Source organism: Lichtheimia ornata, assembly GCF_029851405.1.
Source record: "Lichtheimia ornata isolate CBS 291.66 chromosome Unknown scaffold00002, whole genome shotgun sequence".
Taxonomy (NCBI): Eukaryota; Fungi; Mucoromycota; class Mucoromycetes; order Mucorales; family Lichtheimiaceae; genus Lichtheimia; species Lichtheimia ornata.
In genome coordinates, this window is record NW_026695322.1 from 285,558 (window position 1) to 309,451 (window position 23,894).

Here is a 23,894-nt window from a genome sequence, read left to right on the forward strand (position 1 = left end):
CATGATTAAAGTAGGTTGATCCGAGTTGATTTGACTGAGCTGCGGTCAAAGAGAGATTACATCACTCTGGACATAAAGCACGCTCGATGTAGCTCAACCGATGTAATCTTGTGTGAGCGTAACTCAACCAAATCAGCTCGGATCAACCTACTTTAATTATGGAAATGAATGTCTAGAGCAGGAGCATCGTCCACCTACAATAGAATGCACAAAAGTTGGGAATGCACAAAAGTGGCTATTAGCTGCCAATGTATGGCCTGAAAATGAGGGTTGCGTACCTATCATGCATTGTCCCTGAAGTCCTGACTTTTTAGCTGAGTTACCCAAAGAGGTCCTTCTGCATCTTTTGCTCTGACAGGGTCCACCTACTTGACAATGAACAAAGACCACTCTTCATATAACATCACGCTTACAAACATAAAGGTGCCTGTATCTCCGAACTTTACAATGAAACGTGTGGTTTTTATTAGAGCAATGGGCTCGGCTTGGCCAACAGCACCTTGTGTGAAAGTTTCATGTTCAATGTCGCAACTAGCCCAAAAAATATTTTTTTGGTCGTCGTCGTCGAAGAGGTCGACCCCCAGATCCAGTTTGGCTGGTAGCGACATTGCGAAATCTGGGATTGGCAAGCTTGATCGTGAAACTGGCACCCAAGGTGCAGTTGGCCAAGCCGAACCCATTGCTCTAATAAAAACCCCACGTTTCATTGTAAAGTTCGGAGATACAGGCACCTTTATGTCTGTAAGCGTGATGTTATATGAAGAGTGGTCTTTGTTCATTGTCAAGTAGGTGGACCCTGTCAGAGCAAAAGATGCAGAAGGTCGTGTTGTGTAACACAGCTACGTTTGCATGAATGAAAGGGTCAATGTATAATTACTTTATGGATCATCTAGGAACAGGCATGTATTGCTAGCTAACGGCCACTTTTATCCAATCATCATTGTTGCGAGATCCACTGCATGGGGACGATGCCCCTGCTCTAGACATTCATTTACATGATTAAAGTAGGTTGATCCGAGTTGATTTGACTGAGCTGCGGTCAAAGAGAGATTACATCACTCGGGACATCAAGCACGCTCGATGTAGCTCAACCGATGTAATCTTGTGTGAGCGTAACTCAACCAAATCAGCTCGGATCAACCTACTTTAATCATGGAAATGAATGTCTAGAGCAGGAGCATCGTCCACCTACAATAGAATGCACAAAAGTTGGGAATGCACAAAAGTGACTATTAGCTGCCAATGTATGACATAAAAGTGAGGGTTGCGTACCTTTCATGCATTGTCCCTGAAGTCCTTGCATCACTCGATACAGCTATGCGGCATACGTACAAGTTCGGTGTTCCACCATGCAGAAGCAAACATAACAGTAGCCGTGAATCATCATGATACAGCTGTTATGGCAAGGAGCTTCAATTAAGTACCATGACATTGTAAAGATTACAACAACTGGCATTGAGGGAATTCCTGACACCGCGCCAGAAGCGGAGTGGACAACGAAGATGATCAAGGAATTTATACATCAAAGCTGGGAAGTGCGTACTTCGTAGCACAAAGGACATCGACAGCAATAGCAGCAATGATGACCATCGCATGATACCTTTGCGTGCTGTTTCGATACTCGACAAGGGTGCGAGGTGGTTGACAACCATCGATTTCAAGGAGTGGCGGAGCTGATCCAATTCTATACGTGCAGGTGTTATTTTACATCATGTGATCCGCCAGCAACAACAACCGTTGCCTTCTTACTCAGGCCAACTTCTTTCTATGTATAGTAGGCTCGCGTCCTTAACAAATAAAAAAAGTCCATTTGGCATACACCATAGCTATGTATTCTCCTTATGAAAACTAAAACTTGATAACCATGCATGTGACATTAACCAAGAGAGAAAAATGACTTTGATTGAATACATGTATATTATGCAAGAGATGCTGTGCAGACTAAAAGCAAGAAAAAGAAACATTGATATGTACGAGATGGCAATAGGCGGTATGATAGTGGTATGTGTGTGTGTGTGTGTGCGTGTGCGTGCGTGTGGGGGAGGTAGGGTGTATACAGTAAGAATGATGGCATGATGGAAGGAAGATGTGTCGAGTGTTTTAGCATCCACATTGGACCGCACAGGTAGCTGATACTTGATGAGCTGTTGGTGTCTCTGGGAGGTTCTTTGAACAGCAGCCTTCAATATCCTTTTGCTTGATGTCACACAATTGTTGTACACAAGCTTGATAAGCGGCTGTGATGGCATAGCATGCCAACCTGCGTACACAACATTGCTGCTCGCATCGTCCATTTAAGCAACACAACTTGTTCTTGACCCATTCACGACATGACATTGAATCGCCCGAGGCTGCTTCTTCGTATTGCTGTTGCTGTAATCTTTTCACAAGTTGCATATCCTCATCATCCTCTTCATCGACATCGCTGTCACTGCTATCGTCGTCATCTTGTTCACTTGCTGTTGCCATATCCTCATCATCTGTTATCTCAGATATCGATGCACGTCGTTCTTGTAACGCCTCGTAAAGCAAAGGCATGAGTGCTTTTCCATCACGATTATTGTAAAGGGGAATTGAAGATGATGTGGACGTAGAAGCTGCCAGCAGTTGTTCGCTGCTCATGCCCATGGTGTGATCGAGTACAATAGACATCAAAGCGGGTGCAAGCAATGGATACCGTTGGATCATTTCTCGTGCATTCAAACGCAAAGAAAGAGAAGACTTTTCTTGATCTTTGGAAAGGACGTGGGAAAAGTCCCATTGTGGCATCGATGCGTGTGATAACCATGTTGAGTCCCGTAAAAGAGCATCCCACGTGGTCAATGCATTTTCATCCGTATTGTTGAGAACGCTCATAGTTGGTATATCGGGTGATGGTTGTTGTGGTTGTTGTTGTTGCTGTTGTCGTACCATCATCATATCCGTACGCAGCTTTTCATTTTCCTTGCGTAATTTGCTGACAAGGTCGTACACCTTGTTGATCTCATTTCTCATCTGAGCCTTATCCGATTTCAATTCTTCAATTTCCTCCTCCAATGATGTGATGTAATCTAATGTCTCATATGGTTAGACACATTGATCCAATAAAGAGTAATACCCTTTCTCACCTTTTCTTCGTTGTCGAAAGTTGCGAGCAGAGATCTTATTGCGTAATTGTCGTCGTTCTTTGGATGTCATCTTTTTCAAATCAGAGGCAGAGACATTGTAATCAGGGGTTGCTGTAACACGGAAATCGAGTCGACCCGTGGTAGGCATTGTACGATGGTCGGCATTGGTGGGTGGCTCAATGTCCTCAGGTATAAAAGGTTTGAGTGCAGCTTTGCTGGTAAATCTTCCTTTGGTAGCTGGAGGTGATGGCGATCTAGGAAGAGGGCTGCTTTCCTTGTCGCTGCTATCAGATGAACTTCCACTTGTGCTGCTCCCACTATGATATGACTGCATCAAAGGACTATGATCATTGCTGTTGATCAATGGTATCCCCTGGTCCCATTGTTGAGGAGTAAAAAGCATGTCCAAATCAGGCGTTGGTTGTGCATTGTCAAAGGTCAAAGTATAGGGTGCTGTAGTTGCTGCCATTGTTTCATTATTGCTGCCAGCAGGTTGTTGCTTTTGAGTTTCTTGGGGATTCAATAACGGTTGCTGGGGTAGCTCAATCTCGGTCTGCTGAAGTACCCAGTTGAGGAAATCGTCATTGCTGAAGTCCATTGTCAAAGAGGGAAGAGAGCAAAAGGAAGAGAAAGTAAAAGAAAAAGAATGGGAATGGGGTTCTTTTTTATCGGAAAGCTAAAACCGGACAACGAGTATCCTTCGATCCTTATAGTTTTTCCCTCGTTTCCCAACTTGAATTCTTTCTCTCTCTCTTACACAATAAGCTGTAGTGACATTCTTTTCTTGATTAAGAACTCCCCCAGATATTCCCAATATTGGAGAGATGAGTGGGCTTTGGATAGCCGCTTTGTGAAGGTTATCACTATGTGAGAGGGATCAACTTGGATTATCATTGGAGGGGGGTAACTCGGCTGTGTTCAGCTCCGTTGCATACCAAAAGAGTAGGCGTCGTCAACCTTCCATATCGGTCATGCTGCATCGTGGCGCATCATTGTTCCTTGACTCATCCGACTTAGCATTCTGCTGGTAATTGCTCCTGATTGACTCTAATAACGTGCAGCGTCTTTCGGATATTCAACAACATCAAAGACACTTTAGATCACCTACACACACACATTCGCGCATTTGCCACGATATCACATCTCACATGATCAATGGCATTGCCACGTGCGTCATGTTGCATAGCAACTCGTTGCTTGCTCAACTCTATTTTCCTTCTTTCCAATCCAGGGTCCATCCTTTACATGATGATGCTGTACTGTCATTGGGATACGTGTAGACAATTACATGAATGAGCTGTGGATATTCGACAACATGGCAACTCCTCCTTTTTCATAATCAAGGATGATGTACATGTAATAATACATTCACAAGTATGTAATACCTTTAAAAAGTTTCATTATGGTAGTGGAAGCTGTGCGGATAGGTTTCACATCTTTATAGGTGGATAAGATGGGATGGGATGGGGGGTGGATGGACTGTGAAGGTGGAGGTGGCTTTGAAAGGACGACGCATGGAATATGAGAGGGGAAAAAAGTGAGCAAGCATGCATCATCGTTCAGGTTATGCCGCCTTTGGCACTGTTCTCTTTCACCCGCACACAATCGTTTTTCCATAGACCCCAACTCTACAACTTTGTCACTCGACGCACCATGAAGGCATACATTCAATTCCTCGGCCATTCTTCACCCGAAGGACCCCCCACCATTATGGTCCACTACGATTCCCAGCGCTACATGTTCAATTGTCGAGAAGGAACACAACGTTTATGCGTCGAGGAAAAGGTCAAATGGGCCAAACTCAAGGACATTTACATGACACGGGTTACATGGGATTGCGTTGGAGGTCTACCAGGTATGAAGGAATAAGGCTGCATAAACGAGGGATCATACATACTCTAATGCATAAACAACAATAGGCATGTTGCTGACTGTGGCTGATGGTGGTGTCAAGGACCTGACGATTCATGGCCCAAAGAACCTTACCCATTTCATGGCATCCACGCGACATTTCATTTACCGGTAACATAAAGAGAAAAAGGTGTCATTCACGTGATTGATTGATATTGACTCCATCCATGTTGATCCAGGTCATCCCTTTCAGTACAGACCGAGGAATATGGTGAAGCATCTCCACCCAAACACAAGGGTCCATTAACAGTAACACCGATCGTGATTCTTCCTGACGACTACATGAAGCCTGGTATCAAACGACGACGTTCTGAAGCTGCCGATGACGAGGTTGCTATCACTACTGAGGAACAGGATTTGGCTGCACGACGTGACATCCTCAACAGCATGTTTGAACTTCCAAGCAACAACAACAGCAACAACAATAACAACAACAACAATAACAACAACAACAATAACAACAACAACAATAACAACAACAACAATAACAACAACAAAAAGAACAAAAAGAAATCATCACGACCACCAGCTCATACTATCGAAGCACCTTGTTCACCAAGAAACAACCCTGATGAGATTGTGATTGAGGATACCGAGATATCAGCATCTTCAACTGTACAACAACCACAACGATCCTTTGAACGTATCCGCGCTAGATTGCCTCCCGCCTATGAATATCCTGCCGCCGTTACCTACATTTGTCGTGGCCCAACGTTGCCTGGTAAATTCAAAAAGGATGCTGCAATGGCATTGGGCATCCCACCAGGTCCTATTTATGGTAAAGTTGTATGAAGGATGATACTTTGGGATCATGGGCTAATGTGGAGAATGGTATCTAGGTCGTTTGCAACGAGGTCAAACAGTGACGCTTGAGGATGGACGTGTCATTGAACCAAACCAAGTGATGGACCCACCTGTTCCAGGCCATGTATGTGTCTTGTTTATTTATCATGCGGAGGAGAAACACACAAAGACTGATATGGTTTATTTCTTTTCTAGTTGTTTATGTTGGTGGATTGTCCTAGCGTTCGCTATTTGGATAATTTGATATCATCGCCCGAGTTTGCACAATACCAGACAACCGATAAGCCAGGTGCCATCATCCACATAGTAGGCCAAGATGTTTTGGATGACCCACGATATCGTGCATGGATGAACAAGTTTGGATCAGACACGCAGGTAAGGGACAGAGTGTGTGTGTGTGTTTGTGTGATGGGCGATAAGGGGTAAGGGCACAGAGATAACGGCTAACTGTAAATCCTTAATTGTAGCATGTTATAAGCACAACCGATATATGCGCCCAATCCGTGTTGTACGAGTCACATGCTTTTGGTCAGTTTAAGCTTTCGCATTTGGATCAAGAGATTTTCCCTGTGCCAAAATACAGCAACACACCTCGTAAAAAGTTGGAGGATTGTAAGTAAAGCAAAAAGGGTAGTATGTTCATTCATTCATTCATTCATGCATGTTGATAGACACGGACTTGCCGCCCAAATCTTTTGCATTTTCCAGCATGGGACAATTGAGTTTAGAGCCACGAATGGGCGTCGAGACCGCCTCCTTGCAGCAACCTGTTTTTGATCACACTAAACCACGGGCCACCAATTGGATTCAAAGGAACCCGGAGGTGATGGGTGCTATTGCCAGAGCCAAACGAGAGGCAGCTGCTGTGGATATCAGTGAAAAGTTTGCCGGCGAGGATGTTCAAGTGATTACATTGGGCACTGGTAGCTCTATTCCTTCCAAATACCGAAACGGTAAGTAAGATGTGTGGTTAATATCGCATGAGCTAACTTTAAAACTCTCACTAGTGAGCGCGACTATGGTCAAGTTACCTGGCGATCAAGGATCCATCATGTTGGATGCTGGTGAAGGCACCTATGGACAAATGATGCGACGATTTGGAGACGACAAGTTGGATGATGAATTGAAGAATTTGCGGTGTATCTTTGTGTCACATCTCCACGCTGATCATCATCTTGGTGTGATTCATTTGTTGACTAAATGGTGGGAGGTAAGCATTGTTCATCCCTGCAGCCTTGGCACAAGCAGCTCAATTTGAATATAGCTCAACAAGGGCAACAATAAGCGGCTATATGTGGTGGCACCTTTTATCTTCAAACATTGGTTGAATGAATACAGCTGCGTGCAGTCCTTTGGTTTCGGAAAGCAAGTTTTCGCCATTAGAAACGAGAGTATCCTCACCAACAATGCGCCAACGGGATTTGATCTTTCATTGTACGTTTTGCCACTGGTTCATTTTAAAGACGCATTGCTGACATTAGTTACTATGTTAGATTCAAGGAGCTGAAAAGGGATCTAGGCATGAAGGTGATGCAAGCGGTGAATGTGATCCATTGCAGATTTGCATATGGTCTGAACATAGAGCATGACTCTGGATGGAAGCTTGTGTAAGAATAAGGGGACAACAAGAGAGGGTGTGTGTATGTGTACACAACAAACAATTGACAATGTTGGCTATTTCAATAGTTACTCAGGTGACACACGACCTTGCGACAATCTCATTGAAGCTGGCCAAAACGCGACACTCCTTGTTCATGAAGCCACGTTGGAAGATGGTATGATGGCAGAGGCTATTGCCAAGCGACACTCTACGACACAAGAAGCTGTTTCTGTTGGTCAGCGGTAAGTTTGAATTCAATCTCTCCTATATCACCCCTTGTGTGTCGTCATTGTGTGTGTGTGTGTGTGTGTGTATGTGGCGCTGACCATGTTGTTATAGCATGAATGCAAAGTACACGCTCCTCAACCATTTCAGCCAACGCTATCCAAAGCTCCCTCTCCTTTCCAAAGAGCAACAAAACGTGTGTTTCAGCTTTGATATGATGTCGGTGGCCATCAAGCAGATTCCCATTTTACCCAAGTTTACGGATGCCATTCGATTATTGTTCAAGGAGGAAGAGCAAAAGGAAAATGATGAGGCGGCAGCAGCAGCAGCAGCAGCAGCATCAACAACGGGACATACTCGGAAGTGATCATATGACAGGCCCAATAAATGAAACATTTGATGCATGGTATGCACACACACACATACACAAAAAAGACACGATCCTTTTTATCCAGTTTCTCCTTCTCTTTCACTTTTTTATTCCCTTTCACGCAACACAATGACTCAAGTTGTTAAACCAGCACACAACCTTGCCAATATGGACGCTACTATGAGCGCTGCTGCGCCTTCCCTTGCTCCTAATAGCAACAACAATGGATACCGTAAGTACATAATAGGTGGTGGCGACAAGAAGAATCCCGTACCAAAGGATGACACGGGTACCTCTTTTTTTAGTGAATGGTAACAGCAACAATGCAACCCAGCACAATGGTAAGACCACCACCACCAGCAATGACTTCAAGCCCACATCGCAAGAACAAAAGCAAAAGCCACCTGTTCAACAAGAAGGTAAGCAAATTCCTTTTGTGTTCCACTGGTGGTGGCAGCATGATTGATATGTACAATGCTCTTTAATGTATAGTGGGCACTGCACAATATGTGAGCGGATGGGTCCACGCGATGTTGTTTTGGGAACAACCCGTACGAAGTGCAGCTCTTTTCGCGTCTTTGATGACCGTGTTGATCTTGACGCAGTATTACTCTTTGTTACAACTGGCTGCTGCAGGATTTACAATCTTGACTGCTCTTAACTGGTGCCACGTGAATGCTCAAAAGTTTGTGCTTGGTAGTCACCCACACACGTAAGCTCTCTTTCTCTCTCGTTTTTTTCTCATAGCCGATGTACTCATGGGTGGATGATAGGGATCGTTTCGTACAGGGTATTTCAATTCCTCGTGATCGTGTGGAGCGTGCTGCTCAACGTACGGTGGATGTGTTGGAAGCTATTGTACAGCAAATCACTCGCTTAATGTTGATCGAGGACAGCGCACGTTCGGCTTGGGCGGCAGGCATTGCCTATCTCGTATGGACCCTTGGTGCCTACATTCCCACAAAGTACATGGTCGGTGTGTTTATTGTGGGCGCATTCACCTTACCACGCCTCTACACTCAAAATAAGGAGGTCATTGATCGCCATGTCGCAGAACAAGCTAAACGCGCCCAACAGCTGACCAAACAATACGGATCGGTAGCCATGGTCAAAGCTAAGGAGTTATATGGTCAAGCTATGACATCCATCAATAAGAGCAAGGCACCAACAGCAGCAACACCTGTTCCCACTACTACCACCGCCACCAACTAAAAATGATCCATCTTCTTCTTGTGTACTATCGCCCCCTCATTATCATCCATCTCACCTTAGCATAGGTTTATAACATGTTGTCTCTTTAGTATCCTTTGTATATCTTTTTCTTTCAATCTCATTTGCGTTTTCCTATTTGTGGGTTGTGGTTTGCCTCCAAAAGTGTGGTGATTTAGATGCAGCATGTAGGAAAGAGAGCTTATTTATTCTGAAAGCCATTATAAGGAGCTGTACAAATGGGTGCAGGATAAGAGGGGGAGACATTGTAACGCTTTTGGGCGCTGGGAGTTGGGTACATATAGTAAGATAATACAATCCTTAAAATAGCACATGGCGTTTTATGTTAACGAATCCACTGGCAACAATTGTATCCATGCCAACAGTGACCATGACTACGTGTATGGATGAAAAACAAAAGGGAGAGTGGAGATGTGCTTCGTGTTGGGGCGATGGTATTCTTAATCTTTCATGAAGAGTCACATCACAATGACAATGAAAGCACTCTAAAGATCATCACATGGATTGCTCACAAAAGGCCTATCAACCATGATACTCACACTAGTAATGAATAAGTGACATCATAGGTGATAGCATACTTACTTGAGCTGATGGTGGATAGAATCAATGGATCGATAAAAAGGCATCTACTACACCAGGATTGCTCGCCACCAAAGAGCCTAGGTGTTCATGCATGAATCGGTACATAACTTTAGGGTGGCTGCCAATAATCAACCACTAAAACAATGACATCAAGTTGCTATCATGATGTCTTTTCCGGTCATCTGTCATTTGTTGCGCCCATATGCACATGTACATTATACAAAGATATTTGCCATTGTCACGCTACCAAATACCACTTTGCGTTGTGTGAGCAGCAATGATCCAATTATTACATGATGACAGAACCGCATCTGGGTTTGTATTAAACGTGGTGAGGGTGAGAGAGACAGGCTTTCCCAATCCAGATCACCCCTGTCGAGATATAAAGATCGCTTTTGGAATGGTTTTGGTCCTTGTCTTTTCTCTACCTACTATATCCACAAAGCATTCGGCTGTGTAACAATGCCATTCAAAAGTAGGTAGGTGGGTCGATGTCGGTGATATGCATATGCAAACTCATCAATGTGTATGCGCTTTTTTTTTGTAGTTGCTAACCACGGGGGTCGATATCTCTATGTCGACGATGATAATCAAATCCAAGCTGATCACAACTATGACTTGAGCCGACCACCCAGTGATTTGGCTTCCAAGGGCACTGTCTTTGACACGGGCAAACAACATCAGCTGGTGACAAACAAGGGCCCTGTCAAATACAACATGGGTGGCACACCGATAGATTTACAACTGGAGCAAATTAATGCAGATGAAGTATGTATATGCAATCCTTTGCATCATGTTGCAATCATGCTGATATATGCCCATAGTACGTCATTCGCACGAGTCGTGGCAAACATTATCTGTTTTCTGGTCTCGAATCAATCCGTGTGGAGGATCAAGTAGGCCCCATGGGCATCTTTACTGTTGTCAACGAATAATAATATAAAGCATATAAAAAAGAGTGCACAGATTTCTAATAATGGCTATAATGTGATGCGTCTATGGCGATGCTGTTTCTAGCAATTTACTGAAGCGGAAGATATTCTTGCTGCTGGAGGCTAACTTGTAGTATACCTGTATCAGTATGACATTGTCGTTTTCAACATCATGCTTTTTACATACCTGAAGAAGAGGAGGTGGATGAAGAGGATGAGGAGGATGGTATCGAGGTATCGTCTTGTTTCAAAAAGGGCTCATCGGGTAAAAAGATCGTGCTGTGCTCGTGAACAAAGGCGGTGACATCTTTGGACAAGTCTTTACGCATGGTCTTGAGTAATTTGCCAACATCGGGATTACGTACGGCCAAAAAGAGTGGTTTGATGGATCTAATGAAGGCGTAATGATAATGATGTAAGTGATCCGGTCACGTGTCATCCCCCGTCGAGGATACTCACTTGTAAATGTCCAAGCCAGTGTCACCCAAACGCAATAGCACATAGTACAAAATGGGTTGTACAGCCCATGCCATGCATGCCCTGATCAATTTATGGATGGTGGAAAGGTCAGGTCGTCGTTTGATAAGGTGACGCAAATAGACCAATGCGTAAAGACCATATAACATGGGTGCTGCAATGCCGGCCACAATGATTTTCCATGTTGCCAATACATCCTTGCCAGCAATTTTGACCATGGATCCTGCCAATGCCTCTATATCATCATCCTATTAGTATACCTCTTATACTTCCTCTCCTCATATCCTGTATTACCTCTTTGCTTCTTTTTGCTGATATAATCAATAGCCCAAATCAATGGCAGGTTGGAAATGAATCTATCATCCATGTTGTTGGTATGAGTATCCTTCATCATCCTTCTTTCCCAAAAGATCATACTACTTACGCAGGAGCGCCTAGACCACCTAGCAGAGCCAATGTACATAATCGCTTGATGAGCAGCATGGATGCACGTACAGGGGTGATATCCAATCGTTGCACTTGATGATCACGAATACCAAAGAATGCCAGCGTTTCATTATACAACTTGACTTTGCGAGCAAGGTTCTCGAGTTTTGGATCCTCCTTGAGCTTTGTCCATCCAGATACAAAGTGGCAATTGAGTTTGACTGTTTGCTGAATAGACAATTTGCGATTTTGATACAAGCGGCGTGCAGCATGGATGATCATGAGTGTATCAAAATCAGGTGCATTGGTGGTGACGGTACGAAAAGCCTCATCGCTACGATCCAATAGCCTGGTCACTGCCTCTCGCCTCTCTTTGCCACCACGTTTGAATTTCTCAACCTCTTCTGGATCAATGGTCATAGGTTGTCCAAATGATACAACGGCACGTGAGCGAAAACGATCCGGGTGAAAATAGTTCATGCCAACAGGGACAATCTTCAATGGTAATGTTGGGTTCTCAGCAAGGGCACCCAATGCCATCACAGCAAAGCCAGCTTTGATAAACGAGATTAGTAAAAAGGGGGACAACACATGCATAAAGAAAAAGATACCTTTGAGTGGCAACATTTCAGGACGATCATGACTACCTCCTTCAGGGAATACGGTGATGCATTCATGATTGTTGAGATAAGCATGGACTTCTTCATAAACAGCTGTTTGATCCACATGAGGAGCGATCTTGAATGAGTAGGTGCCAGCTTCAGCGTGAGGGATAGCATGCGTGATTTCCAATACAGTGTCGGATACAATGCGTGCCACATGGCCTTTGTAGTTGCGTCCAAAGATAATGAAATCGCGTGGGCCCAATTGTTCAGTGAATCGAGTACCATGACCATAAAGCACAAGTGGTTCTTTGTTGGGGTTGTACACGAGACTTCCTTGACCCAAATGAACAATGTCTTGCGGTCGAACCACGGGAACTAGTGAAAGCGGTGTAATTATGTCTGTCAGACTATGTACCCCACAAATTCAGGCACCCAAGAAATGCTTGACTACTTACTTGCACTTAGTATCTTGCCGATATGACCAATCAAGGGCCGATCGTAGGACACCGATGCCATGAGGGCATACGAATGACGAGGATTGCGGCTGATGTAGCAGAGCCCATCGACGAATTGGTTGGCATGGGGCCCCACAATGAAGATGCAAGGATCGGAGACAGGGACAAGATGAGTGCCGGTTGTTTGTATTTCACGGAAAAAGAGGTGGGCTACAAAACGAAAGCCGAGGCGGAAAACCGAATGAACGAGTGGAGGAGAAGGTGCTTCCCTTGTAGTTGTAGTAGTCATGGATATATAAAAAGGAGAGGATGGCGTGGTATAGAGAACAAGTAATAAAAGTATATGGAGCGATATGAAATTGTAAATGGGAACACACGCACGTACAATTCGTGACACGTGAAAGAGATCATGCTACAAGTATTCTTTTTCTGTACAATGGCAAATGAAAAGCTACATTTTTGGTTCTCGACTTTTTTAGGGGAGAGAGAGAGAGAGAGAGAGAGTGAATGGTAGATATATGTATAGATGGGGTGAATATATGGAGGAAGAGAGAAAGCTATACAATGTTATGTGTGTGTGTGTGTGTGAGTGGAGGGAGATGCGTGTTGTTGTTATTCCTGTGATCGTGTATTTTCGGATGATGGTTGTTGATGTTGTTGTTGTGGTGGTTGTTGCTGAGGCACAGGTTGCTGCTGTTGCTGCTGCTGCTGCTGTTGTTGTTGTTGCTGTTGTTGAGCTGCAGCTTGTTGCATTTGAAGTAGATGCTGTAGCTGAAGTCTTTGGAATTGTTGCTGTTGAGCTGCAAGTAATGCCGCTGAGAGATTGGCGTTGTTGTTATTATTGTTGGCAGCCATAGCAGCAGCAAGTTGTTGGGGAGATGGGACATTACGAGCGGGAGTTGGGCTTGGCACAAGGGATGGTGTTGCTGCTGGGGATGAACCAGCCGATACTTGAGGAACAGCAGGTGCAGGTGATTGTTGAGCTGTATTAGCAGCAGTGGCAGCCGTAGCAGTTGCACCATGAGGCGGTGGTCGTAATTGAGCAAAGTATCGCTGTAATTGTGCTTGTTGTGCGGGAGGCAATTGCTGCATTGGATAACCCATTTGCATTAATCGTTGTGCAACAAGTAAAGGATTCATTTGCATATTGACATTTGCATTGTTAGGTGATGCATTGGTTTGAGGAGATGCTGCTGCTGCTGCTGTGGCTGTTGGTGGTGCTATATAATGAGGTGCTGTTAGTGTATCTGCTAAATGTATATATAGAGATCCAATTACTTTACCTGATTGTTGAGGAAATCGTTGTACAGGTGTTCCATTGGCAGCTGCTGCACCATTTTGTGCTTGTGCTTGGGCCTGTGCTTGTGCTTGTGCTTGAGCCTGAGCCTGTGCAACAGCCATGATCATTTGTTGTTGTCGCAAGAGTTGTAATTGTGCAGCACTGGGGTATCTATTGAGCTGAGGCACACCATTTACTTGTGCAGCACCTGCTGGAGATGCCATTTGTGGTGGTCGAGGCGTAGCTGATGCTGCATTAGTAGCGGTAGGTGTAGCAGCAGGAACAGCAGCTGCAGGTGCTTGAGGTGTTGATGCCCGATTAACCGGCTGCTGTACTTGTGGCGGTCGTGCAGGACGTGCTAATCCCTAAAAAATACCCCCATTCATTAAACACAATCCATTCATCGAGAGAGAACACGATACTTACCGGTATTCCTCCTAATCCATAAGCTGCAGTCAATTGCCGTTGCTCTAGGATCATTTGTGCTACTTGTCGATCACGCTGTGTCTTGTGTACACTCATTTCCATTGCAGATGGAAGTCGTTGGCCACTTGAATTCATGCCATGAGTCTCAATAGTACTTCGAGGAGCGGGTGCGTTGGCTATAATAATGCAATGAGTAAAAAAAAGGGCTCCATTGATACTCGAGATAAAACACTTACTCGTACTCCGTTGTGCCTCTTCACGTTTCTTTTGACTTTGCTTGATGGCTTCGAATACAGTATATTGCCGTTGTCTTCTCTTTGCATTGTCGAATCGGCGATGAGATTTCCTGTTCGCATCCTTCTTAAGCTTTGATAATTGTGCTGATGAAACTTGGCCCGATAATGTGGTGAGGTTATTTTGTTTCCATCGTTCATGACATTCCCATGATGATCGTGTCACACCAGTAAAGGGAGTTCGTGCGGCATTAAATGTATCGGTGATAAGCTCCCAATTGAATCCGAATTGCATGATCTGATTGATAAGGCACAAATCATCTTCTTCAGTCCAGCCGGATGATTGACGTGGTGATCCAGGTTGTGGTGGTGCTCGTGGTTGTACTGCTGGTGTATCTCGTATCTTTCGTGGTGCAAAAAGTTCTATGAAAAAAACATACCTATGCGTGAGCATACATCCTACAACCTATACACACTCCCAAAAAAAGCACACTCACCTGAAACCAAAAATGATTGATCATAGCGTTCATGTCGTGGTAATAACGAAGCTGGTTCAACCTTATCCTCTGGCATTGCAATCTGCTCACCATCGATATTGCGTTTTCTGCTGAGCGGTGGAGTTGGTTTTTTGATAACGATCCTTCGAGTAGAAAGCTGAGAAATTCCAGTGATGCGACCATATTCGAGCTCATTAAAGTAAGGATCATCGCAGCCAATGTTGGGAGGTTCATAGGCGAGTAAATCGGGAAACAGGGTGTGAATGTCAAAGCAACCGAGATCTTCGATAGGAAGCGTGTAAACAGGAATGTTGGGATCAAGGTCGCGAATGGCTGTACGATAAGCTTGGATGATGGGTTGCGGAAGTGATGATGGTTCAACAGCCATAGGATCATTTTCAGAGGTTGTTGATTGTTGTTGTGGTGGTGTAGGTAGCGTAGGTTGTGATGGTTCGATATTCATCTTTGATACGTTGGCATCGACTAAATCACTCATATCAGGGGATGGTGCACGATCGAATAAATTCAACGTTTCGTCTTGTTGATCATGTTGTAATGGTGGTGGTGGACGACGCGTTTTCACACAAACAGTTGACTTGTCCTCAGCCCAATGCCAATCCATCACAGCCCTTGAAATGGTATATGCCATTGCCACTTTCCATTTGCGTTCTTCTTTAAAATCGGTACGCATCCATTTCTAACAAACAAGATATATATCAGCACACACACGCACACAAGAAAACACGGCACATGCACACCCAAATGATCCCAACCCATCCCCATATCGCACCATTTCATCCAACATAATATCCCAATGCGTCTTGGATCGAGGCAAGGTCTTGTGACGCTTGAGTTGTCTCAAACTCCACTTGTTTTTCTTTTTCAGCTCTTCAATCTTTTGCACTGTCTCGATCGATCGAAGCTCATCCCATGCAAGCTATTATGCACTCATATCAGCATCCATGTAAAAAGAGTCGTTGAATGCATTCTTACCATCCAATCATGTGATGTAACCGTTTTACGCGCTGTTTGGACTGCTTTGTGTAATGGATGTGCATTCGCATGAAGTTGCCATGCAAAGAGATCCAAGCGTGCCTCTTTCTCCGATGATAAATCATGCAATTTGACGCCATTGTAGGTTTGTGGTGGATAATTGCGTGAATCAGGTCGTCGTGATACTGCCAAAGCGAGAGCTCGTTGTTGTTGTGCTGGTCGTCGTGCCTTTATCATCAAGCCTGAAGCATCACCACCACTACTTCTCTTTTCCTTGCGAGATCCATTGTGCTGTAATATGACATTAGCATCCTAATCGGGGGATGATGGATATGCACTTACATCCAAGCCTGATAAAATCTCACCAACGCTCCGATGACGAATAGCACCACTGACACCACGAGTAACCATGCGTTCTGGTGGAGGAGGTACACGTCTTGCCATTCGTTGTTTGTCGGCGGATGATACTTGATCATTGGTTGTCGCACTATGTACATGTCTATGTATGAGGATGAATGTTGTCTATTATGGCTGCTGATGGATGACTTACGGCTTGTGTTGTTCAAGAAAAAGATTCAACTTTTCATTGTCGAGCTTTTCTCCATTTTCCATGAACGCAAGGAATTGGTCATCGTTGGTGTGTTGATTGGATAAGATGAATAATTCCCGAAGTAATCGATCGCGATGCTGAGTAAGGCAACTATAGGTAGTTGTTGTGTGTATATATATATAAGTTTCATTGTCATGTGGGTTGTTGATGATGTATAAAACATACTCGAGTCGTTGCTGCCTATCGTGTTCCGCATGCATCCGTAAAGTCCGAGTCATTCCATCCCCCTAAAAAAAGGCCCCTCTCGTTGTGGTAAGCTAGTTTGCCACACAATGTTGTAATATGACCCCCAACAAGAGAATTCATTCTACTCTTTTCCTCCCACCCCCCAAAAACCAGCAATTTTACTTACCGAGCCATCATCACCATTTGGGGTGGTACTTGAAAGCTTTTCCGTTGTTGGGCCGATAGCCTTATCCGAGATATCCGCGGCCATAAAGGAAAAGAAATCCTAGCTGAAACGGCCGTCGTGGTCAAGGAGTTGTGATAGTCGTAGTAGTGGTAGCGGTGATAGTATGAATGGTGGGGTTGTTAGGAGAGCCTGATACACTTGTAAGTAGATAGATAGAACGCTTGGGTTGGATGGCTGGCCTGTATAAGAAAAATGGGGGAGAGAAAAGGGTACGTGTGAGAGAAATGACGGAGATATTGTAAATGTGCGTGTGTGTACAGCAGTCGGGTCAGTAGAACATGTATATAGACATATCCCCCACCTTGGAAACACTATACACAAGCCCATTCACGATTTCGATTCACCCCCCTCACCCACTCTCCATTCCCTCCAATGACTAGCCTCCTTCACTAGCAATTCCACAATACGATCAAATGGGTGTAGTTGGTTGCAATAAAAGAGTCAATGGGGAGCTGTTCAAAGACAGAGTGACATAAAGAGAGATTGATCGCATTGAAGAATAAACCAGAGATCGGTGGCATTGTCTTGTATGGACAATTACCTTGTGAAGTGCGTGGTATCTGTTCCGTAGAGGAAGTAAAGAAAAGGCTGTGTATGTGTGTATGTGTGTGTGTGTGTTATGTGTGTGTTGTATGTGCCTCTCTCCTTTTGACACGACCCAAGCGAAAAAATCTACTTTTGTTGGTTCAACGTCGTCGAGCAGACATTGGTTGATTCTGGCCCATTCTCCGCCTCCTCTCTATTTGGATTAGGATATGAGAGCATTAAAACCTATATGCGTACATATAAACATCTGGCCCTTGACATATGCTCTCTCTGCTTCTTTCTCTTAGGAGTATGCATCTCACCCAAAAACGAAACGTGGGTTCTCCTCATCTTTAAGGGAGGATTGCAATCCATCACATACACGCTCGCTCGCTCTCTCTTTTTCACACTATTCTTTGTATTACACAACAACTCTGAAATGCTCTTTGTGTACCATGATCACAAAATCTTATCCACGTGCCATTAAAACCATTGTTCATTACCCGTGATATCATGTGCTTGATAATGCCATCCCCAGGGTTTCATTCATATTCTAGAGTGACGCACCTACTTTCATTGGGATCACATCATCTTTCATAAGACATGCGATATTAAAAAAACATCTTGCCACCAACACAGCGCGACGACGCACTAGTGGAGAAAGCATACATAGCACATTCTTCATCTTTGATGTCCACCACAATTAATGCAAAAAGGACCCATTCTAACCATGTCTGGAAACGTGTTGGCTTGATGCACTACGCTTTACAAGCTGATTGATCCCTTATTGCATTGCCTCCTTAAGCTCAATCATTAAAGACCCATGCTCCTCAACTACGCTGTCAATGATGAATCATGCAATGTGAGACATCCAAATTGAGCACGCCGTTCGCAACAAATGGCGTGTACTAATGACATGAATCTCTTGGTGATAAGCACATTGACATGTCATATGATGAGCAAAGGATAACAACTTTATGTTTTGATAGAGCGTATGTATAAAAAGCTAGCATGTACTCTATTATGGATGTGCTCTTAGCACAAACTCTGATATTAAAGCAGCGTGGCAGCCTACATACGCCAAGATTTGTTACGCTCATGATTATTGGACAATCAAGATATGGATTTTATTCGGGTGTATGTGGGATGCCTTCATGGCTATTGTGAAAAAAAAAAAAAGAAAACACCAAGACGTCCTTGACTCACTTTGGGTCGTTATCCAGAATCAGATGAAACTTTCTTATGGAACATCGCCATATTCCATGTATGGAAAAGAAAAAGTTGTGTATGCGTTCAGAGGTTATCTTGAAAAGGGTGGCATGATTCTTATCGGAATAAAGTAAAGTCGTCCATGGACCAAGAACTGGTTCAACCCGAATATGAAGATGTGCGTGTGTATGTGTGTGTGTGGTGAGCATGGATCAAGCTGAGCCTCACCTGCGGGATGGGCTGTGGTTGGTTGATTTGGGAGCACGCACGGATATGGAACGATGGAAAATGAAAATTGTCAGCCCACAAGGTGGTGTGATTCGTTTTTTTCTTTTTGAAACAGTCGTTCGATATTTACTTTCCATGGATGTAAGTAGTATATAAGCAAGAATATCTGGTGAGAAAACAATATTCATTATCAAATCATACATACACAACAACAATGCATAACACTGTCGGCCACTTTTTCAGAAAATCCATCTTCAAGCCTGAAGTTGCTCCTTTGATTGCCATTCTTGGTACTGCCCTTGGAGGTGCCGTCTTTATGACTGTCAAACAATCCCGTGCTCCTGATGTCTGCTGGGACCACAAGCATAACCCTTACCCATGGCAAGAAATCAAGGCTGGAGAACAAGTCAAGCTTATGGCTTTGAATCAAAAGTACGATAGCCGCTGGGAACGCAGCAAGTGGTAATCGATATAATAATTCGCCTCCCATTTTCTTTGTCTCGATGCCCCTTTTTGTACCATACAATCGCGATAGAATCAACCCTCCATATACACCTTTGATTTCCTTTTTCCAATATTGTATTATAAAGATATATTTACATTCACAAGCAAAAGATGATGATGCAACTAGAAGATCTTGAAAAACTTGCCACTCTCCAAAGTGTTACTTTCCTTGAGATCCATGAGCCACATAGCAGCACTAGTCAATGAAATCAACATGTCAATGAGTTGTTGTTGCATATGCATGTCTCCACCCATATGTACTTACCCGATGTGGTTGGTGTAAGAAAACACAAAGCCTGCAAATGGGATCATTTCCAATGCTGTAGCCACCAATCCAAATTGCTGATATTGCCAAAAACCTTGCTCGATGCGCTTTTGTCGACGTTTGGGAGACCAATTGTAAAGATCAAAGTATCGCTTGTGGGTAGCACCACCCTTTTGCAATGCTTGGATGTTGACAAAGGTGAATGGACCGACAAAAGGGATAAGATTGAGTGGAAGCGTGACGATGAACAAAGTGGGTCTGAGGAAGAACATGCCCCATGAATTGTCGTTTTGGGCGTTGAGTGCCATGATGTTGACAGGGGATAAAAAGTGATGGGCCTTGACCTGGACTTCTTCAAGCGTTTGAGGCATATTCTTCTTGGCATCATCCATGGCATCATTCACGCTCTTTTTGGCTTCATCAACAGCGACATTCAAAGAATTCACGACCTCTTGAGCACTTGGAATATTGATAGACTCCTTCTCATCACCACCATCATTCTTCTTCTTGTCCTTCTTGGGTGGCAATCCATCACGTTCTTGAAGAATAGCGTCAAAGAATCGATCCTTGACTGATCCAACAAAGTGCTCGTTGGCAGCACCCATGACAGCAAATGCTTCTACGAGCATAAAGATACTGGCAGTAGCTGCAGACCCAGTTCCCACAAGCCAGTTGAGTTTGCCTTCAGGTTTCAGTTCCTGGAACAGCTTCGATAAGAGACGCGAGTGAGGAGCAAAGCCATACTTTACGAGTGGGGCGATGACGAGAATACTCAACACGCTTGCTTTGATGGCCGAAGTCAAAATGGGACCGCCGATAGCTCGTGGATGGTTGGCCAAATGCAGGAAGCCACGAATAGGATACAGCGCAGGAGGAAGTGGTTTCGACTTGGAAGTCTTGCCAGGTGCAATGGAGAATGACATTTCGTGCAAGGAAGAAGACTGCAGCTTGTACCTCACGTCGCGTTTCGGAAGACACGATGTATATAGTTAACGTTACACAGCATGTTCTATCCTGTACTGTAACATGATCAATGACCCATTTTAGGCCCTCATCCACCCTCCAAGTATTTGATTATACAACACGCTAATAAAGCCCATCTTCCCTATCCAAATCCCTTGAGGATGTACCTTGCTTGATTGGAAACCATATTCCTTCAATTTTATAAAAGCAAAACGACGATAATAAAGAAAAGGGAAACGAAAGAATCATTATTTACATGCCCTTGATGTACTCGGGATGAGCAGCGAACACAGCATTGATCTTGGCAATGATATTTTCTAAAGCAGCCAACCAACTCTTCATGAGCTCGAGAGCGGCATCTGTCACAGCACCGATCTTTTCATAAAAGTCCTTGCGGTAAGGGCAGGCCTTCATGGCAAGCTACATAATTGCCATCAGTACCTCTTCGATGACCCTTCCCCCCTCCCATCCTCCTCCTCTATCCTTTTCTCTCCTTACCGAAAAAACAGGTCGAACCATCATGCTGTGGTGCTTTCTAAGAGTAGCTTCATAGGCCTTGGTGAATGATACGTTGAGCTCCTCAGCGGGGTTCTCAATGCTACGACGGAGTGCTTGAGCAGTAAAATCGAGACCACTAGAGACATCGATCATTGAGTTGATTTGCCACACACACTAACGACGACAATGACTTTTTTATACATTACCGGCTCAACCACAAAAGACCTTCAGTGGCGACACGCTTCTTCTCGGGTGCCTCAGCGGCCATCAAACCTTCCAAAGTGCTGCTGTTGATAGGATCCTTGAGCAATCTATCTTGAATTTTCTATGTTCCATATCCCAGTCAGCTCCCTCCGTGACCACACGGTTTCAACAGATGACAATGTCAAACCTTGATGTTGCCGTTCATGTCACTTTGGACAACAGAGAAGGCAGTAGAGCCGAGCAAATCTATAAAAAGAGGTATTTGATGAGCTACTTGTTGTCTCCTCATTCAAGGTCATGATGAGCTTAAAGCATACCAAAAAGCTTGACAACGCCTTCGGTTGCCTCGAGGAACTGCTGTGTGTTGATACCCTCAGCGATGTCGACGTCAGTGTAGGAACGCTTCAAAGTGTCAAAGTAGGTCATTGTGGATAGATAGGAAGGAAAAAAGGGGGAGAAACAAGTGCAGTAAGCTGGCACAAAGACGCGTGGTTTAATTTAGACACACAACACACACCCCTTTGATTGGCTGCCGTATTTGGAATTGACAACCGTCGCCTAGGCCTTGCTGGATGCCATGACAACCCACCATCCTTTCTACGATTCTTCCAAGCCATTTCCATCCACAATTACCATTACATGTTCAAGTCTAAACGAGTGTGAGGGGATAATGTTGACTGGGAAAAAGGGATTACGAATAAATTGGTGATGCAATAATCATTGAACAATGCATTGCCATTGGTGATGAGTGATCACGTGTAGTCGTTCCTATGTCTTTTCCAAAGAGTTAGAGCACAGCAAGTGGTTTGTGATAGTAGATCAATGTCATTATTGCCATTGCGGGATGATGGATGTTACCACCTCGTTCATCTCAAATCCTGATTTATGCATCACACCAAGGCTCCTCATCCATATCATTAGTGAAGGTCCCCAATCATTTATCAGCTCATCACCATTCCCAACAAGCCATTCTATCACTCTTTTCTCCATGTTTGTGGTCACAGAACTACCCACGCCCACCAAGCAGATATAAACAAGATGAATGTTGTCGCCCACCGCTTTTCTCCAATACATCTCTTTCTTTCCATCATGTCACTCTTTGATTGCTGACGCCTCCAAAGTCCAAGTTGATGTGAGTGCCATGGCGGGTAGCCCTCTTTGTGAGCGATCATGTACTTATATGTGATAATCTTTAGCCTTTCATTGTTATCCTAGTTTGATCTTCATTGTTGTCATTGTGGTAGTTCTTTAAGGTAAAACCTAGTCGTCTCGCTTAGTGGTGCACATGCCTCACATCCCTTTTGATGTAGCTACCTCCTCAAGATACATCTTCAAAAATTTGAATTAGGTGGCACAATTGACTACAGCCCGCATGGAGTTGCCATAACGGCTTCCTTGGTCGTATAATCTTTCAAGAAAAAACAAATGACATCAGCGTCATCATGTCTATAAAAGATATCCATGTTGTAATTATATATTACGTGCATGCATTTTTGCAATCCTCAGGCGTTGTCCTTTAGTCATTCCGGAATGGCGATAATCGCAAGTGCGCAAGGAAGACAACGAAACGCCATTCGCGCCATAGAGTCGCTGTAAGTGATTTCAGGCATGCATTTCCTATTTCTTATCTTTTTCATTTTCTCTACTGCTAACAAGGATTCCCTCATGGAAAGACATCGACTTACAACCATTGTCAGAAGGTCATCTCACATCATCATTTGTACATCCATTGATGCAATGGTCATTCGCAATTGAAAGCCCCTCAAAAAGTGCGCACAGGTACCACCACAATCCATCAGAAAAGCTTTCTTAAGCTCATCACTATATAATAGCTCAAACAGCACAAGCAAACAAAATCATGCAAGAACGATCAGACTACGTAGTAGACACATGCGCTCATTATCAACATGGCTTTCCCACATACTTCGGCGAAATCAAAGCGGCGAAGACGACCGATTATTATCCTTTCAGTACTTCTATGTACACACTGGCGCCATTCTCCCAATCGGCTATCCAAGAATACAAGCTGGATGGCATATTTGCATTTCAGACCATTGGTAAGATTCGCCTTCTTAGCAACTTAGAATATGCCAATTAACCGCTTTGTTAGGGTGCACAACAACCTTTTTTCTTTTTTATGTATCAAGTCCGTGGCCGGCTTTTATGCCTTTTGCGAACATGCAAGTGTCACAATCCCTACATGCAATCGAAACATTCACTATGTAATTGAAATCCTCGCTCGACGAGCTTCTTTCCATTTCATGAAACTTGCTATAAAAGAAACAACTTATTTGGTTGGTGTATTTAAGTCTCTGACAGCTATG

The 23,894-nt window shown here is 44.0% G+C and overlaps 9 protein-coding genes across 9 annotated transcripts; 4 read left to right on the top strand and 5 right to left on the bottom strand.

Annotated features, from left to right (window-relative positions):
- Nucleotides 1-2,100: 2,100 nt before the first annotated feature.
- Nucleotides 2,101-3,705, bottom strand: O0I10_000593 (uncharacterized protein; the record flags this gene model as incomplete). The annotated part of the gene is made up of 2 exons (XM_058480702.1): nt 2,101-3,050; nt 3,108-3,705. The coding sequence occupies 2 exons, from the start codon at nt 3,703-3,705 to the stop codon at nt 2,101-2,103; spliced, it is 1,548 nt and encodes a 515-aa protein (XP_058348266.1).
- Nucleotides 3,706-4,760: 1,055 nt separating this feature from the next.
- On the top strand, nt 4,761-8,014 carry O0I10_000594 (uncharacterized protein; the record flags this gene model as incomplete). Its single annotated transcript, XM_058480703.1, has 12 exons — nt 4,761-4,962; nt 5,027-5,129; nt 5,198-5,796; nt 5,858-5,946; nt 6,018-6,197; nt 6,290-6,434; nt 6,494-6,775; nt 6,830-7,032; nt 7,087-7,256; nt 7,316-7,429; nt 7,509-7,664; nt 7,762-8,014. 12 exons carry the CDS (start codon nt 4,761-4,763, stop codon nt 8,012-8,014), a joined length of 2,496 nt encoding a protein of 831 aa, XP_058348267.1.
- A 132-nt stretch (nt 8,015-8,146) lies between these two features.
- O0I10_000595 (uncharacterized protein) lies at nt 8,147-9,229 on the top strand (the record flags this gene model as incomplete). The annotated part of the gene is made up of 4 exons (XM_058480704.1): nt 8,147-8,249; nt 8,323-8,436; nt 8,510-8,729; nt 8,791-9,229. 4 exons carry the CDS (start codon nt 8,147-8,149, stop codon nt 9,227-9,229), a joined length of 876 nt encoding a protein of 291 aa, XP_058348268.1.
- A 1,062-nt stretch (nt 9,230-10,291) lies between these two features.
- Nucleotides 10,292-10,764, top strand: O0I10_000596 (uncharacterized protein; the record flags this gene model as incomplete). The annotated part of the gene is made up of 3 exons (XM_058480705.1): nt 10,292-10,304; nt 10,377-10,597; nt 10,654-10,764. The coding sequence occupies 3 exons, from the start codon at nt 10,292-10,294 to the stop codon at nt 10,762-10,764; spliced, it is 345 nt and encodes a 114-aa protein (XP_058348269.1).
- A 61-nt stretch (nt 10,765-10,825) lies between these two features.
- On the bottom strand, nt 10,826-13,013 carry O0I10_000597 (uncharacterized protein; the record flags this gene model as incomplete). The annotated part of the gene is made up of 7 exons (XM_058480706.1): nt 10,826-10,884; nt 10,949-11,151; nt 11,221-11,473; nt 11,533-11,594; nt 11,663-12,218; nt 12,276-12,644; nt 12,725-13,013. The coding sequence occupies 7 exons, from the start codon at nt 13,011-13,013 to the stop codon at nt 10,826-10,828; spliced, it is 1,791 nt and encodes a 596-aa protein (XP_058348270.1).
- Nucleotides 13,014-13,336: 323 nt separating this feature from the next.
- O0I10_000598 (uncharacterized protein) lies at nt 13,337-17,198 on the bottom strand (the record flags this gene model as incomplete). Its single annotated transcript, XM_058480707.1, has 11 exons — nt 13,337-13,944; nt 14,008-14,368; nt 14,430-14,605; nt 14,666-15,085; nt 15,160-15,856; nt 15,950-16,096; nt 16,153-16,443; nt 16,495-16,639; nt 16,703-16,852; nt 16,928-16,989; nt 17,115-17,198. The coding sequence occupies 11 exons, from the start codon at nt 17,196-17,198 to the stop codon at nt 13,337-13,339; spliced, it is 3,141 nt and encodes a 1,046-aa protein (XP_058348271.1).
- A 2,152-nt stretch (nt 17,199-19,350) lies between these two features.
- On the top strand, nt 19,351-19,602 carry O0I10_000599 (uncharacterized protein; the record flags this gene model as incomplete). The annotated part of the gene is made up of 1 exon (XM_058480708.1): nt 19,351-19,602. One exon carries the CDS (start codon nt 19,351-19,353, stop codon nt 19,600-19,602), a length of 252 nt encoding a protein of 83 aa, XP_058348272.1.
- A 161-nt stretch (nt 19,603-19,763) lies between these two features.
- Nucleotides 19,764-20,828, bottom strand: O0I10_000600 (uncharacterized protein; the record flags this gene model as incomplete). Its single annotated transcript, XM_058480709.1, has 2 exons — nt 19,764-19,836; nt 19,906-20,828. The coding sequence occupies 2 exons, from the start codon at nt 20,826-20,828 to the stop codon at nt 19,764-19,766; spliced, it is 996 nt and encodes a 331-aa protein (XP_058348273.1).
- Nucleotides 20,829-21,120: 292 nt separating this feature from the next.
- O0I10_000601 (uncharacterized protein) lies at nt 21,121-21,996 on the bottom strand (the record flags this gene model as incomplete). Its single annotated transcript, XM_058480710.1, has 5 exons — nt 21,121-21,288; nt 21,367-21,502; nt 21,573-21,691; nt 21,758-21,816; nt 21,888-21,996. The coding sequence occupies 5 exons, from the start codon at nt 21,994-21,996 to the stop codon at nt 21,121-21,123; spliced, it is 591 nt and encodes a 196-aa protein (XP_058348274.1).
- Between the last annotated feature and the right edge of the window lie 1,898 nt (nt 21,997-23,894).